The sequence below is a fragment of the Ruditapes philippinarum genome, unplaced genomic scaffold (genome assembly GCF_026571515.1).
Source record: "Ruditapes philippinarum isolate M1 unplaced genomic scaffold, ASM2657151v2 ctg1309_1_1_1_1, whole genome shotgun sequence".
Lineage (NCBI taxonomy): Eukaryota > Metazoa > Mollusca > Bivalvia > Venerida > Veneridae > Ruditapes > Ruditapes philippinarum.
Genome location: NW_026855469.1, coordinates 113745 through 131776, shown reverse-complemented (window position 1 = coordinate 131776; position 18032 = coordinate 113745). Strand labels below are relative to the sequence as shown.

The 18032-nt window shown below is 34.7% G+C and overlaps 2 protein-coding genes across 4 annotated transcripts in view; one reads left to right on the top strand and one right to left on the bottom strand.

Moving 5' to 3' along the window:
• Positions 1-1688: 1688 nt before the first annotated feature.
• LOC132743437 (mitochondrial inner membrane protease subunit 1-like) lies at positions 1689-9492 on the bottom strand (the record flags this gene model as incomplete). The annotated part of the gene is made up of 5 exons (XM_060731956.1): positions 9387-9492; positions 8224-8392; positions 5387-5475; positions 2168-2282; positions 1689-1799 (listed from the first exon to the last, which is right to left on the bottom strand). Coding segments are annotated over exons 2-5 (429 nt in total), but the record flags the coding sequence as incomplete, so codon positions are not given.
• A 187-nt stretch (positions 9493-9679) lies between these two features.
• The window catches only part of LOC132743442 (1,4-alpha-glucan-branching enzyme-like), a 57198-nt gene continuing 48845 nt past the window's right edge, over positions 9680-18032 (top strand). Inside the window, exons 1-5 of one of the 3 annotated variants that reach the window (XM_060731964.1) lie at positions 9680-9891; positions 13213-13382; positions 14650-14765; positions 15705-15821; positions 17014-17158. In XM_060731964.1, coding sequence (XP_060587947.1) covers positions 9797-9891; positions 13213-13382; positions 14650-14765; positions 15705-15821; positions 17014-17158 — 643 coding nt within the window. In that variant the 5' untranslated portion in view covers positions 9680-9796. The remainder of the gene's footprint in view (positions 9892-13212; positions 13383-14649; positions 14766-15704; positions 15822-17013; positions 17159-18032) is intronic. The other 2 variants (XM_060731963.1, XM_060731962.1) reach the window with 2 other exon arrangements.

Sequence of the window (18032 nt, the reverse complement as noted above, 5' to 3'; positions counted from 1 at the left end):
GATTAATGGGTCTAATTTCAGTAACCAAATAAGACAAGCTGCAAAGAAAATACCTTCAGTGTTCATAGAGATAAAACATTGACCAAACTTTATTCAAAAAGGGACAAAGTTCTATAAAAATTCATAATAACTACATGATTATGTAGTTATGGGTTTTGTATAGGGCCTGAAAAATATTAACTTTGTGGATTTAAAGTTACTACCTAGAGTGGTTGTTGAGATTCTTGCATGCAAAACTTCAATCAGGAATTTTCTTAGAGCAAAAACAGGTGCGTTTCTGTCAAGATCTATGCTAGAGATATGGATCTTGGACATTTAAGGGCATTTAGTGATTTTATTAATTGTTTTGTGAAGGAAGACTGCCAGAGTTCAGTTTCAGCAGAATTCAAAGAAAGCCAGGAATAACCCATCACTCCAAGTGTAGAATTCAACAAAGTGTCAAATATTTGTCACTTTACCACGTTAACTAAGGATAATGATCAAAATCGCAAATTCTCATTAATATGCCCTGAAGCTCTTAATAACCATAGCTCTGTGATGGTTTAGTGGAAATGGCTTGAAAAACAAGCAATTATCATATAAGTCCCCTACCGGTTTGGACCCCAGCAACTTTCTGATGGGCCATTGGCCAGTCAATTTTACCAGTGAATGAATGACATAAATGAACTTAAATCTTTTGAGTTCTAAGTTTGTCTATATCACAGTAATGTGTTAAGTTTCCCTGCCTAGTAAGGAAATTATGTTTATACAACATATATATGAAGTTTGAAGTAGATACATTAGGAAATAAAGAAGTAATTTAAAAAAGACAACATTTTTTTTCCATCAAAATTCTAAGTTCAAGGGAGGTAATACTGATAATTTTTGTGCTAGAATTATAAACCTTGTCACATATGATGTGGTTGATGACTAGAAACTTATATTTAAAGTTTGAAGTAAACACCTTAAGAAATAAAGAACTTATAGAGAAAAAGCTGAAAATTTTTGAAATTCAGGCTATTTGTTGCCATAGCAACCAGAATTTTCAACATAGGAAGAAAAGAAAAAGATGTGCATAATCTCCAGACTGCCATCCACCCATATTTCAAGTTTCATAAAAATATTTTCAGTACTTTTTGAGTTATCACTGGATCCAGTTTATGTGTTAAAATTTACCATATTTTCAGACTATTTGTTGCCATAGCAACCAGAATTTTCAACATAGGAAGAAAAAAAAAAGACGTGCATAATCTCCATACTGCCATCTATCCATATACCAAGTTTCATAAAAATATTTTCAGTACTTTTTGCGTTATCGCGGGATCCAGTTTTGTGGACTGACGGACTGACAGACAGACGGACGGACGGACAGACAGACGGACAGACGGACTGTAAACCTAAAGTCCCCTCCGGTTAAACCGGTAGGGGACTAATAAAGTCCCCTCCGGTTAAACCGGTAGGGGACTAATTAAGAGAAGATGTGTACAAAGGAAAGTTTTCATGACCATCCCTTGAGAAGCTGTGCACAGAAGAAAGTGTTCATGACCAACCCATGAGAATTTGTACACAGAAATAATAGTTTATGACCAGCCCATGACAGTATCAAATCTAATAATCAGAATTTTCTGTTTCTGAAAACCTGGTTAAAAACATGGAACAAATTAAATAGTGAAGAACAGATGAAAAGTATTATTGAGTAATTCACTTACCCTGAATATTAGTTTACAAAATATCAATCCATATGGTACAGGGCCATAATGTCTGGAATCATGTGAGCAGATTTTGTTATCTCCTTCTAACCAAACATGACCTTTAGGTACCTACATAATTATATATAAAACAAGAATTATGGAAAATAACAATGTATAATATTAATGTATCAAAATGACAAAAAAAACCTGCATATTTTATTATAAAGAATGCGAGAATATTTCTACTTGCATTTCCATCTTACATGAAAAACAAAAAAATATTCTCTGATAATATTCTCTTTATGATGTAATAATTTTCAAGAGTGATGTTACACAGCAAAAAATATTGCATCTGGTGTTCAACTCTGTGAGATATATTAACAAATAAAAATTCTCTATATATTACAACAACGATTAAACATTATGCCCATAATGCATGATTAATCCATTGATTCAGAATTGGACATATTATATACTATATTATATGTTATACCTACCCAAATACGTTCATTGGATACTTCATTATATACTTTATCCCCTGCCATAGCAACTATTCTTTTACAAATGAACTTATTTGGATCATCCAATGATTTAACACCAATTACGTCTCCTCTGAAAATAAAAATTATATAATACAGGTATGCTATGTATACCTTGCAAACATTTCGAATTTGTTACACAAATATGGAAATCAATACCACAAAAAATCCTGCCCTGGATGGCATCCAAACTTGCAACCATTGTATTACTAGCAAATAAACAAAAAGCTCTAGCCCTCTGATGGTGGGATTTTTACTCAGCCCTCTTAACCCAGTCTGTGCCAAAGTATGTCGGTCCTCGGACCTCGCCAACTAAAAAATCAGGAGGGCAGAGATAAATTTCGATACAGTTAGTCCTCATGTCCGAATAAAATTTCAGCCAGTTTGAAACAATTTTTGGCCTTCTAAAATATGCAAAAGATCAATCTTTTTTTTCATTTTGCTTGTATTCACAGACCCAGATAACCAAAATCACAGCAAGATACAACCTGTTTTTGCTAAGTAATGTAAGCTATCATCTTGTCTTGGATAGTTTCCTTACCAAAACATATTTTTTCTCCAATCCTCAAAATTAAACCTTTGAAAGATGTATTGTTTTCTTGTGAATTATGCTAATGTTTTATTTATTATGTTTCTGTATATTTTTTTTCATAGAATCTTATAGTTGAGTCTGATAATTCATATTTGCTAAATATTTTTGTTTATAATTATGGCAATATCCCTCCCCCACCACTACAAAAAAATACCTTTCAGAGTCCGGGCCGGGAAAAAATTATCAGGGCTGGAAATAAATCTAAGGATCCCAGTCCTTGTGGCTGGAAAAAATTTTTGACTTTGGCATTGACTGTTAACCCACAGCAGTTAGCCACTTTGTATTCACCAGAGCACAATTCAAACTCTGCATAGTTTCTGGGCAGGCTGTCGAGCAGTTGACGATAACTAGTGCCTCCACTTTGGTAAGGAACTGATATCACTTCTGTACATGTCCAGGCAGAGGTACACTGTACAGTGTGAATGACTGTAGAAATGATTTCATGATCAATCACAAGGAAAGCCACCTGCACCGTCCGGGAATCAAACTCAGGTCACTTAATTCACAGTCCTACGTTTTACTAATTAAGCTAACTTACAGAGGTACAGACAATACTATACCATAATAATATTATGTCCCGAAGATACTTCGGGCATATAAAAATAAAAATATGTGCACTAATCTAATATGACATAAAAACAAAACAACTGTGGAAAATAATGTCTTGCATGAATTTCCAACATGTATATTACATGTACATTGTATATATTTTTATTACACATTTTAAACAAGAGCCACCGCCGGGCGGGGGCAACGCTCGACTTTTTACTTTTTCTAAACGCAAACATAGAAAGGTTTGAACATATATTAACGTTTCCTTTTTATAAATTTAGTTGGTCTGTCTTGTCACATTAGTTTTCTTTATATATTTTGTATATATATGAATAGAAACATTAAGCATATTTCTAAAAATAGCAACAGTACGCAATTTCTTAAAATAGCAACATGACGCAATTTCTAAAAATAGAAAAAATGATGCAATTTCTAAAAATACAAAAAAATGACATAATTTCTAAAAATAAAAAAGTGACGCAATTTCTAAAAATAGCAACAATGATGCAATTTCTAAAAATAGAAAAAATGACGCAATTTCTAAAAATAGCAACAATTTCTAAAAATAGCAACAATGATGCAATTTCTAAAAATAGAAAAAATGACCAATTTCTAAAAAATAGAAAAAATGACGCAATTTCTAAAAATAGAAAAAAATGACGCAATTTCTAAAAATAGAAAAAATGACGCAATTTCTAAAAATAGAATATAAAAATAAAAAATATGACGCAATTTCTAAAAATAGCAACAATTTCTAAAAATAGCAACAATGACGCAATTTCTAAAAATAGAAACAATGATGCAATTTCTAAAAATAGAAAAAAACGACGCAATTTCTAAAAATAGCAACAATGACGCAATTTCTAAAAATAGAAAAAATGACGCAATTTCTAAAAATAGAAAAAAATGACGCAATTTCTAAAAATAGCAACAATGACGCAATTTCTAAAATAGAACAAATGACGCAATTTCTAAAAATAGAAACAATGAAACGCAATTTCTAAAATAGAAAAATGACGCAATTATATATATATAATATATATATATATATATATTTGTGTGTATATATATATGCATATATATATATATATATATACATAGCATATATATCATTATATGCATGTATATATATATATATACACACAGCATATATATATATATATATATATTAATATATATATATATGTATATCTGGTCCTTAAGAATGTTCTGTTATAATATGAAGTTTATCCCTTCAAAATAGCAAAGTTTACAGTCAGTTACCGCCCAAACAATGAAAATTTCAATAATTTGACCTTCAAAGACAATGTCATTAATGAGTGAAGGTCAAGGTCTTTCGGTATATATTTTTAACAGTTATCTTTGAAGATTATTATGTTAAAGTTTGAAGACAATCCATTCAAAAATAACAAAGTTACAGCCAATAATAGCCAAAAAAATGAAAATTTCAATAATTTTGACCTTCAAAGTCAAGGTCATTGATGAGTGAAGGTCAAGGTCTGACTGGTTATTTTTAAGGGATATCCTTGAAGATTATTATGTTCAAGTTTTGAAGACAATCCATTTAAAAATAACAAAGTTACAGCCAATAACAGCATGAACAAGCAAAAATTGGACTTTTAACCTTGAAGGTCAAGGTCATTTATGGATGAAGGTCAAGGTTAGTGTGGTCTACTGAAAGGTCTTGTCCCAAGGGTTGTTGTGGCCAAGTATGAAGACAATACACCAAGAAATAAAAAAGTTATGATCCAGGTACAAGTTTTCGGACGGCAACGGCAACGGCAAAGGCAACGCCGACCTGACTATAACAATACCTCTACTTTTTTTTTCAAAAAAAAAAAAGTCGAGCTAACAATACATATTGTACAATTTATAGATTGCAATCTTTAAATGATTTATTTTTTACAACAAGGATATTTATTTTTATCAATGAAACTGAGCTTTGTGCATGGATACAAGATGGATGCAAGAGTGAAGACCAAAAAGAATTCAAGTAAATATATTAAGCTAAATCTATAAACACCAGTAAGTACCTTTTTAGTGTCTGTCTATGAACACTTATACATTCCACAATATATGCGTCACCATGGTAAATAGTGGGCTCCATCGACTTCCCGTCACACTACAATAAGAATAATATCATTGAATAAATGGCCTTCCAATCTGATTGGTTTATTATAAAAACACATTATAAATGGACCAATCAAAGAGATGCATTAATTAAACAAGAGGGCCATCATGGCCCTGAGGTCACTCACCTGTATATAGGCCCCCCTGGAGCAGGGCCGTTTTAAACCCCAGGGCTTTTATTTGAACAAACTTGGTAGACACCCATTAGAAGATGTTTCATGCTAAACATCTAAGGTCTAGCTGGTCAAGTTTTTTCTTTACACATATAGTTAAAACCAATGACACACCTGGGGCAGGGCCAGTTTTGACCCAAGGGCTTTTATTTGAACAATCTTTGTAGACACTTACTAGAAAACGTTTCATGCTTAATATCTAAACTCTAGCTATTTGGGTTTTTTCAAAGAAGATTTTTAAGTTTTGGCTATACACATAAAAGGAAAACGAATGACCCCCGGGGCGGGGCCAATTTTGACCCCAGGGCTTTTATTACAACAAACTTGGTAGACACTCACTAGAAGATGTTTCATGCTTAGTATCTAAACTCTAGCTATTTGTTTTTTTTTCAAAGAAGATTTTTTAAGTTTTTGCTATACACATATAAGGAAAATCAATGATCCCAGGGGCGGGGCCAATTTTGACCCCAGGGCTCTTATTTGAACAAACTTGGTAGACATCCATTAGAACATGTTTCATGCTAAATATCTTAGCTCTAGCTCTTTGGGTTCTTTAAAAGAAGATTTTTTAAGTTTTTACTATAATGCATATAAAGAAAATCAATGACCCCCTGGGGCGGGGCCAATTTTGACCCCAGGGCTTTTATTTGAACAAACTTGGTAGACACCCATTAGGGGATGTTTCATGCTAGATATCTTAGCTCTAGGTCTTTGGGTTTTTTAAAAGAAGATTTTTTAAGTTTTTATTATATGCATATAGGGAAAATCAATGACCCCCTGGGGCGGGGCCAATTTTGACCCCAGGGCTTTTATTTGAACAAACTTGGTAGACACTCACTAGAAGATGTTTCATGCCAAATATCTAAGCTCTAGCTCTTTGGGTTTTTTAAAAGAAGATATTTAAAGTTTTTTCTTTTGGTTGCCATGGCAACCAGAGTTCTGCATGGAATTAAATTCTTTGAGGTGACCACCAAAGGAACATTCCTGTGAAGTTTGGATGAAATTGGCTTAGTGGTGGAGGAGATGTCATTTAAAGTAAAAGTTTACGGACGACGGACGGACGACGAACGAAAAGTGATCACAAAAGCTCAAAAGTTACTGTTTGTTTGTATGGACAGTTTGTAAAGAACCATTTAATATTATTTGAGACCTCATTATTTTTGTCCTTTGAAAACATTATTACATGATGTCTACCGTCTATCTCCTATTACTATGAATAAATGCACCTGTGTATATACATAAGTCATTAACCCTGAAAAACACTAAATTTATGAAATTTAATGGACTATCTGGCTAAATGAGTTTGGAATTGTCAAATATTGAATGTCAAAGGTTGGGTTATCTCAAGATAATTAGATAAGGTGGCTAAAAGTTTACAAGCTGGTAAGACTGCATGATAGTGCGGACTGGCCAGAACACATTGTAATTAGTGTGACACATGAGACGTCATATGTGGTTATACGTAACAATGGTACAGACAACAATATACAGACTTCATATGTGGTAAAACATGAGACTCCATATGTGGCTATACATTGTACTAACTGTAACACATGAGACTCCATACATGGTTATACATTGTACTTACTGTGACACACGAGACTCCACATGTGGTTAAACATTGTACTTACTGTGACACATGAGACTCCATATGTGGCTATACATTGTACTAACTGTAACACATGAGACTCCATATGTGGTTATACATTGTACTCACTGTGACACATGAGACTCCATATGTGGCTAAACATTATACTTACTGTGACACATGAGACTCCATATGTGGTTAAACATTGTACAATGTACTTACTGTGACACATGAGACTCCAAATGTGGTTATACATTGTACAATGTACTTCATGTGACACATGAGACTCCATATGTGACAAATGACTACATATGTGGCTATACATTGTACTTACTGTGACACATGAGACTCCAAATGTTGTTATACATTATACTTACTGTGACACATGAGACTCCATATGTGGTTATACATGTTATACATTGTACTTACTCTGACAATATGAGACTCCATATGTGTTTATACATTGTACTCACTGTGACACATGACTACATATGTGGTTATACATTGTACTTACTCTGACATATAAGGCCCAATATGTGGTAATACATTGTACTTACTGTGACACATGACTACATATGTGGTTATACATTGTACTTACTCTGACACATGAGACCCATATGTGGTTGTACATTGCACTCACTGTGACACATAACTACATATGTGGCTATAAATTGTACTAACTCTGACTTATAAGACCCCATATGTGGTTATACATTGTACTTACTGTGACACACGAGACTCTATATGTGGCTATACATTGTACTTACTCTGACACATGAGACCCATATGTGGTTATACATTGTACTCACTGTGACACATGACTACATATATGGCTATACATTGTAATTACTCTGACATATAAGACCCCATATGTGGTTATACATTGTAGTTACTGTGACACATGAGACTCCATATGTGGCTATACATTGTACTTACTGTGACACATGAGACTCTATATGTGGTTATACATTGTACTTACTGTGACACATGAGACTCCATATGTGGTTATACAATGGTACAGACAACCATACTGTATACATTTAACAAACACAGTCCCTGTTCTCTTCATCACATGTAGAAACCTGGCTTTCATTCTGCTGAAATCCTACTTTAGTATGACTACCATAAAATTTGCATGACAAAAATGTCTGAAAATAGAAATAAATGGAAATGTATGCTTTTTACCTGAATGAACAAAAAGGATAAATATAAACAAATATTTCCACAAAAATAGATACAGTGTCAATATATGTTGTTTACCTGAATGAAGAACAAAAATAAATATCAACAAATATTTCCACAAAAACAGGGGCATTAACTCTGTCTAACTTTGAAGAAATTGCTAAGTCTCTGACCAATTTTGGCAAGATATCTTACTGAGTGGTTGAGATTTTTGACTTCAAACTTCTTGCCCCTCGCCACTTTGGGCTCGAATCCTAACAGGGCCTTTGGATTCTTTCATGTGAGGAAGCTATCCAGCTAGCTTACAGAACGTCAGTGGTTCTACTCAGATGCCCGTTCATGCCTGAAATAATGCACATAAGGGTACCTAAGGTCTTCCTCCACCAGTAAAGCTGGAACATCCCCATATGACTTATACTGTGTCAGTGTGATGTAAAACCCAATTAAACAAATCAAAGACAAAACCATATAATATATATTTATCATTGTATGGTGTGTTCATAAATGGTACAAAATACTATATCTGAATATGCTTATTTATGCATTGAATGGTTCTGTTGAAAAGAAAAGTATATCTGACCAGTTCAACATCTGTTTAATACAGTCAGCATGCCTGTTGGATATGAAACACATTATGAGCAGAGTTTGACTAATTTTTTAAGATGTTATTTACAGCTTTATGAAAAATTAAATTTGAAAATATTATGCATATAAAATACTAAAAAATAATCTTATTTAATTTGAACATTGGTGAGACAGTGTAATATACACCAAAATGATAACAAAATGGCTCAAAAACTTTGATTTCTGATCGGTGTCGAGTTGGTGTTGGGCCGAGTACTAGCCGAAGTTACAATATATCCGACTGGTAGTACACTTATACATGATGATGATAATTATCATATATTTCAAAAATCAAAATTGTCTTAAGATGCTTAAATAACACAAAAATTATCTTACCAGCCTTTACAAGGTTTTTTTCATACAAATATCGCCAAAAATAGATATTATAAAGCCATAAATTCAGAAGATTTTGCCCTCTAACTGGTACCTTCTTTGAGAAGAGTACTCTACTAATATACATGTACATTTGCGTGAAACAATAAGCAATTAGGTAATTGCACTTTAATAAACAATATTCATGATATTTTAAAGTATTTAATATATACCTCACATTTATTTAAGTCATAATTTTTATTCATTATTGAATGACATTGGAATAAAACCTGGAAAATTTGTACAATTTTAGCTTACTTGAAAGACCTTGACCTTATTTTAACCTACAAGGTTGAAGAACCGCAAGTTTTGTTACATGCAGCTCACACTTGTATGTTGCATGCGAGAAAATCAGTTGGAATTAAGCAGTAAAGATGGCAGACAGTTCTAAGATTGAGGTACCTTATATCGATAGCTTGTTCAAGGCAGATGGCTACCTGACAACGCACGAGAATGAAATTAGAAGAAGGTGAATATTTTGTTTATTTTCAGTCATTTTGAAATGTCAACAATTTTCATTTAATTTTCTTTTTTTCTTCATACACCAAAATTCCTCTGCTTCTACCAGATTGACAATATTTTATAATTGTGTAATTTGTTTAACGTTTGATAGATATTATACAGTAGTGTATTCTTTACAAATTAATTACAAATTAAATGTTGCTGATGAGCCTGATGAAATTTTTTATACATAAAAAGTTATGTATTTAATCAAATATTATAGAGGCAGTATTGTTATTTATGCTTATACTTACATTTTGCATTGCCATGATAGAATATGCAAAAGGCTGATGAAAATATATTTTAATTGAGTTGTAAAACACAGTACATTGTGTACTAGAGATAGTGTCCTTGAATGAGGCCATAGAAATAGTGTCCTTGAATGAGGCCATTATTCATACATTATTCATGCACTGTCCATCCATTCATCAAATCACCTGACCACGCATGCATGCATTCATCCATCCATCTGTCCATCCAACCTTGCCCACCCATCAATCAATCCATCCATCCAACCTCCCACCTGCCCATTCATACATCCAACCAACCAACCAACTGCCTGCCCATATTGGCCATTTATCAATCTATCCAACCAATCAACCATCTGCCCATTCATTCAAACACCCACCCATCCATCCAACCGTCCATACAGCCATCCATCCACCCACCCAAACATCCATCCACCCATCCATCCATCCAAAACACACCCACCAACCCATCCATCCATCCAACCCATCCGTCCATCCATCCATCCATCTCCAATCAACCAACCAACCATCCATCCATATTCATCCATCCAAACATCCATCCATCCATCCAAAACCCAACCACCAACCCATCCATCCAACCCAACCCATCCATCCATCCATCTTCATCCAACCAACCAACCATCCATCCATCCATCCAAAACCCACCCACCCAACCATCCATCCATCCACCCAACCATCCATCCATCCAACCAACCACCATGAAGCTATCCTTCCATCATGCTGGATTGTCCACCCTGGCAAACATCTAATGTTATGATAATAAGCTTAAGTATCGTTGTTGAAGAATTTGAAAGAAGATTAATTTCACTGTGGTAAAAAACAACATGAAGGACAATGAAAAGGCCCATGAACCCAAATTGTTGTTGTATTTGCTTCAAAGCTATTTAATATAAATTGGGGACCATCTTATTGTAAACAAATAGATTTCATCATATAATGAATGAGGAACCATATAAACAAAAGAAATAAACAAGAGAAATGACCCTATATTGTATTTAAATGGTATCTCAGTAGATTTGTCAGTTTGTCCATCCACTAATCCATTCATATTATATGCCAGAGATATTGCCAAGTTGGGTTAAAAAAACTTAAAGCTGCATGCTTCAGATGAGCCAAATTTCTACTGCATTACTAACATAGTATGGGCTTGTTTGCTTATTGTCCCCCGCCTTTTCGAAGAAAAAAGGGGGATTCAGAAATAGGCTCCGTCCGTCTTTCTGTCCGTCTTTCTGTCCGTCTGTCCATCTGTCCGGCCGTCCATCACACTTTCGTGTCCGGTCCATAACTTTGTCATTTATTGAAGGAATCTGAAATAACTTGGCACAAATGTTTGTTATAATAAGACGATGTGTCATGCGCAACAACCAGACCCCTACCTCCAGGGTCAAGGTCGCACTTGCTCATTCAAGGTCAACATTGTCTATTTGAGGGTATATGTCGTGTCCGGTCCATAACTTTTTTATCTTTGAAGGGATTTTGTAAATACTTGCCACAATTGTTCACAATAATGAGAAGATGTGTCATGCGAAACAACCGGTCACCTACCTCCAAGGTCAAGGTCACACTTGGAGGTCAAAGATTAACATAGTCTGTTACAGGGTATATTTCGTGTCCGGTCCATAACTTTGTCATTTATTGAAGGAATCTGAAATAACTTGGCACAAATGTTTGTTATAATAAGACGATGTGTCATGCGCAACAACCAGACCCCTACCTCCAGGGTCAAGGTCGCACTTGCTCATTCAAGGTCAACATTGTCTATTTGAGGGTATATGTCGTGTCCGGTCCATAACTTTTTTATCTTTGAAGGGATTTTGTAAATACTTGCCACAATTGTTCACAATAATGAGAAGATGTGTCATGCGAAACAACCGGTCACCTACCTCCAAGGTCAAGGTCACACTTGGAGGTCAAAGATTAACATAGTCTGTTACAGGGTATATTTCGTGTCCGGTCCATAACTTTGTCATTTATTGAAGGAATCTGAAATAACTTGGCACAAATGTTTGTTATAATAAGACGATGTGTCATGCGCAACAACCAGACCCCTACCTCCAGGGTCAAGGTCGCACTTGCTCATTCAAGGTCAACATTGTCTATTTGAGGGTATATCTCGTGTCCGGTCTATAACTTTCTTATCTTTGAAGGGATTTTGTAAATACTTGCCACAATTGTTCACAATAATGAGATGATGTGTCATGCGCAACAATCGGTCACCAACCTCCAAGGTCAAGGTCACACTTGGAGTTCAAAGATTAACATAGTCTGTTATAGGGTATATTTTGTGTCCGGTCCATAACTTTTTCTTATATCAAAGGATTCTGAAAATATTTGGCACAAATAGTCACTATAATAAGATGATGTGTCATGCATAACACCAGCATCCCTACCTCCAAGGTCAAGGTCACATTTTGAGGTCAAAAGTTAACATAGTATTTTAAAGGGTATATATTGTGTCCAATGTAGAACTGATTCATAGTTCAAAGGATTTTGAAATAACTTGGCACAAATAGTCACAATAATAAGATGATATGTCAAGTACAACACCTGCACCCCTACCTCCAAGGTCAAGGTGACACTTAGAGGTCAAAATAACAGAGTCTGTTATATGGTATATTTTGTGTCCCGTCCATAACTTCTTCATAGATCAAGGGATTTTGAAAATACTTGGCACAAATAGTCACAATGATAAGATGATATGTCTTGCGTAACACCAGTGTCCCTACCTCCAATGTCAAGGTCACACTTAGAGGTCAAAGCTTAACATGATAGATTTTTAAATTCAGTGTTTCATTTTATTTCTTTAATAAATTTATTGGTGCATTTGCAGATCTAGCATTGATTTTATGCTTCATATAAAACTTCCCTGAGGCGGGGGACGTTGGTAACTCTGTTACAAATTCTTGTTTTTACCTATTTTGGTAATTTACATGGGTTCCAAGTGCTGCTTGCAATGTGTAAATATTTTCTTTGGTTCACTACATTAGCAGTACTTCAATGTATTTACTATACTGTTTCAGGTATGGTTGTTTCAAGGATTTACTCTCGCGAATTGATAGTAACGAAGGTAGTTTAGAAAAATTTACACGCGGGTACGAGTCATTTGGTATACACAGAACATCGGACAATGGTATCTACATGAAGGAATGGGCTCCTGGAGCGGAAGGAATCTCACTTAGAGGTGACTTTAGTAAGTTTCAATGTTTTGATATTACAACCAACAGGGTGTCTTTTGCAGAAAGGTTTATGCTCTTGACTTGGAAACACTTGCCCCTTTTTGCCATATACTTTTAATATTTCCATGTGAGGAAACCGTTTACAATGCAGCTAGCTTACAGGACATTAGTGGTTTTTACTTAGGAAATCTATTACTATAATCATAATAATATGAAATTAGGTGCTACCTATGGCGCGGAAAGCTCTTATGAATTATGATTTTAGCATAACATGTTTAGTGTACATGCAAACAGGTACTTTGTACCATAAACAAAACAAATAAATTGGTGGTGTTCAACCTATCATCGGAGCCCTCGGAATATTCCGAAAATTTCCGAACGTAAAGGGTGACCACTGCGCATGCGTCGGCGTTTGGAAAAACCCGTCCGCCATTTTTGTTAATCTCTAATCACAGCTGTTTTAACATTATTTTTAATGTGCTATTTTATCAAAAAGGATACGTTAAAGTAACTTTTTTTATATTCATAATCGTTACTATAATTCTTATCAATGTCAAAATGCATGTTTATTTTCTGATTTAGTACATCATTCTTTCACCGGAAGTGTTACTTAGCATGCGTCTGCTAGCAATAGTCTGAATTATGAAGACGCTCATTAAAAGCGCTCTGATATCTATATTTAGCTCAAAAGGATTTCAAAATGGCGGCGCCCAGTTAACTAAGGATTTTTTTACAGCTCATTAGGTATAGGATATACATTTTTTTGAAATTTTCATTTACTTTTAATTTGATTTCATTTGAATTGATACGCGTCATACATGTTATCTAAGAGCGCTACAGCCCTCGCGGGGCCTTTGGCCCCGCTCGGACTTTCCGCCTATAAAATGGACTATTTATCTGTTTCCTTATATTTATATTTTTCCTTGTGTAACTCTCCAAGGGCCCTGCCACAATTCACCATAAAGTGAAGGAAGCACATATGGTATTATAGAATAAATGGGTATATAAAACAGAAATTGTTGCATCCATTATTCAAAGCTCAATAGGGACTTTATATTCTTTTATGTGAGAAGCTATCCAGCTTATCCAGGTCCCCTTTCATGCCTGAAATAATGTACGAAAGGGCACCAGAGGTTTTCGGATTTCCTCAACCAGTAAAGCTAGAAAGTCACCAAACAACTTATACTATGTTAGTGTGATGTAAAATCCAGTGTAGCCCAGTGTCCCACCATTGGCATTCAAATTATAATATGATTCTATATCGTTGTTTTTTTATTCTAGATGGTTGGAATCAGATGCAATACAAGTTTACAAAAGGTGATTTTGGTAAATGGGAGTTGAAGATACCACCTAAAGAAGATGGTAGCTGCCCAATTCCCCATGGGTCTAAGATAAAGGTAATTTCTGGTTTTGAAGTTTTTCGCTTTAAACATGGGTGAATGATGTAAGACATTGTCTCATAATGGGATGAAGAATGATGAAAACAACAATGCTCAAGAAGTGAGGATAAATTGCAAAAACATTCAAATATCAAATTGTCTGTCCCTTGTTAAGTCCCTGTCAGTCATGTTTAATTTGAGCCGCATCACAACAAAACAAACATAGTGCATTTACGACCAGCATGGACCCAGACCAGCCTGTGCATCAGCGCAGACTGATCAGGATCCATGCTGTTCACTATCAGTTTCTCTACTTGTAAAAGAGTTGGTAAGTGAACAGCATGGATCCTGATCAGACTGAGCGGATGTTTGTTCAAATAAAAGCCCTTGGGTCAAAATTTGCCCCGCCGCGGGGGACATTGATTTTCCTTATATCATACAGTGTATAGCAAAAACTTAAAAATCTTCTTTGAAAAAACCCAAATAGTTAGAGTTTAGATATAAAGCATGAAACATTTGCTAGTAAGTGTCTACAAAGATTGTTCAAATAAAATCCCTGGGGTCAAAGCTGGCCCTGCCCCAGGTGTGTCATTGTTTTTAACTATATGTGTAAAGAAAAAACTTGAAAAAATCTTCTTTTAAAAAACGCAATGAGCTAGACCTTAGATGTTTAGCATGAAACATCTTCTAATGGGTGTCTACCAAGTTTGTTCAAATAAAAGCCCTGGGGTTTAAACTGGCTCGCTCCGGGGGCCTATATACAGGTGAGCGACTTCAGGGCCATCATGGCCCTCTTGTTGAACTATTCCAAGATACTCAACTGCGACTTTTCTTAAATTATTGCACCAGTATTTTTTTTTTTTAAGTTTCTCTCATAAGCGTCATAGCTGTATGAACAAAATTATTATTCAAGTTGATTCAATTGTTTAATTTATTTTTCCTTCTTTCCTTTTTCAGTTAGTGATGCATACCAAATCGGGTAAACTAGAGGACAGACTGTCACCCTGGGCAAAATTTGTAACACGGGAAGAAAAAGTACCAGTCTATGACCAGATATTCTGGGATCCTAAGGAGGTTTGTGGCATTTACATGTACAATGTACCTTTTCAGCAGTATATTTTAAAGATGTTTTATTATGAGGGGCTTAAATAGTGGCTTATTTGAAATGCAAAGCTCACTCTGCCATACAGATCATTTTAGCCAATTACTAAAAAAATTTTATGTTTAGCTACAAATAATATTCTTGCACATGTTATGCTTTGTAGAGGAAATTTCAAATTAATTTGGAAAATCACACACATTTGGCTAAAGGAAATTTTCGACCAGGATTAACTCTGAAATGGCCACTGACTTTCAAAACACTTGTCAATGATTATCAGACTTTGCATGAGAGAGTTCTTCTTTTGTGTGTATGTGTGCCAAGGTCTTCATTTACCTGTAATGCAAAAAATTGTCTACATGAGCTTAACAATGTCTAAGATTGCTATTTTCCTCTACATTGCTTCACTGCACCTACATTGTAAGTTTGAATCTGAAAGATTGGCATAATTCAATTGCACTGTAATATGAGGTGACATATGGGGAGTCAAAAACTCTCCATGTATATTGAAAGTTGGACTTTAGAAGCCTAACTACAAAGAATGTAACACTGTTAGTTTAAACATGTTTTATTGCATTAAATACATGTTTACAAACATTTTATACAAATAATGAGTATATATCAAAATGCAAATGGGTTGGGCAACAAGTTCTTACAACATTAGATTAAGCCCTTCCCCCCTGTAAAAGCTTTGAACCTACCAGTTGCATGGAAATTAAGACTATAAAATGCATTTATTTACTATTCTTTCTAGGATTACTGTGCTTGATTGAAATATATTTGATAATGAGTTTAGTTATGCTGTAATGAGATTTTGTCACCAAATTCAGATATCTTTTCATTTAGTCGTCAAGTTTGCTGAAATTAAACCACTGTCCCCTTACCGTCCTTGCTGCAAGGGTCACTTTGGATTCTTTTATTGGAGGAAGCTATCCAGCTAGCTTACAGAAGGTTGATGGTTTTATTCAGGTGCCTTCTTGTTCCTGAAATAATAGACCAAAAGTCACAAGTCATTAAGTGTTTCTCCGTCAATTAAGCGGGAAATTCACCTCATGACCTTTACCATGTCAGTTGGACTTAAAACCCAATGAAATACACATCGTTGTGATTTACCTAGTAACATGAATGAAAATGTTTTATTTAGTAAACAGCGTGATACATTTTCAGAGATACCAGTTTAAGAACCCCCATCCTAAGAAGCCAACTAGTTTAAGAATATACGAATGTCACGTAGGGATAGCGTCGTGGCAGGGCAAGGTTGCCACATACCCAGAGTTCACTCGAGACGTCCTACCAAAAATAGCATACTTAGGTAAGATTTATTCGATTTTACGTAAGAAGTTTTATATTAGGGTAGTGGCAGATTTAAGCCACATGTTTCAAACCATGTCAGCCGTTACCATTTTGATTTTGAAATTTTGTCCATTTTCATCAGGTCAGAGTTTTTCCAAGGATTTTTGGAACATGACCAATACCCATGGCATTGGGAATTTCAGTTTTGTTTTGTTAAAAATTAGGAAAAAATGCATGACTTAAATTTTGCAGTGATTAAATTTAATGACTGCAAAGAGTCACTGTCTAGGATGGCATCTACAAACATTTAAGCAAAATGAAAGTAAGGAAGCCCTTATTTTCAAAGATTTTAGAGTTTGTTATTCAATATTTTTATTTTGTAATTTTCAATTGGGATTTTTTTCGTGTGGATTGGGAAAATGATATATTATTTCCAATTGGGAATATGACCGAATATGGGCTGTAAAATAAACCAAAAAATTCTATGCATGTAGAATGTCGGCTGCTTAAATTTAAACTTTACATTTTTTACTATAAGCAGTGGAGTGATTCAGGTTTTAAAAGTTAAGTCCTTCTCAAAATATCAGCTTTTTTCTTTCATATGAGGAAATTATTCATTAGATCACTGAAAACTGCTGTGGTTTTTAGCTCGACTATACGAAGTATATGGAGAGCTGTCCTACTCGCCCCGGCGTCGGCGTCCGCGTCCAGATTTTAGATTAAAGTTTTGGTGCAGTAAAATATTTTTCATTATAACTTTGTCATTTCTTAAGGTATCAACTTAAAACTTCAAATATATGTTCCTTATCATCAACCACATCTTATGTGACAAGGTTCATAACTCTAGCACCAATATTTTCAGATTTATCTCCCCTTGAACTTAGAATTTTCCT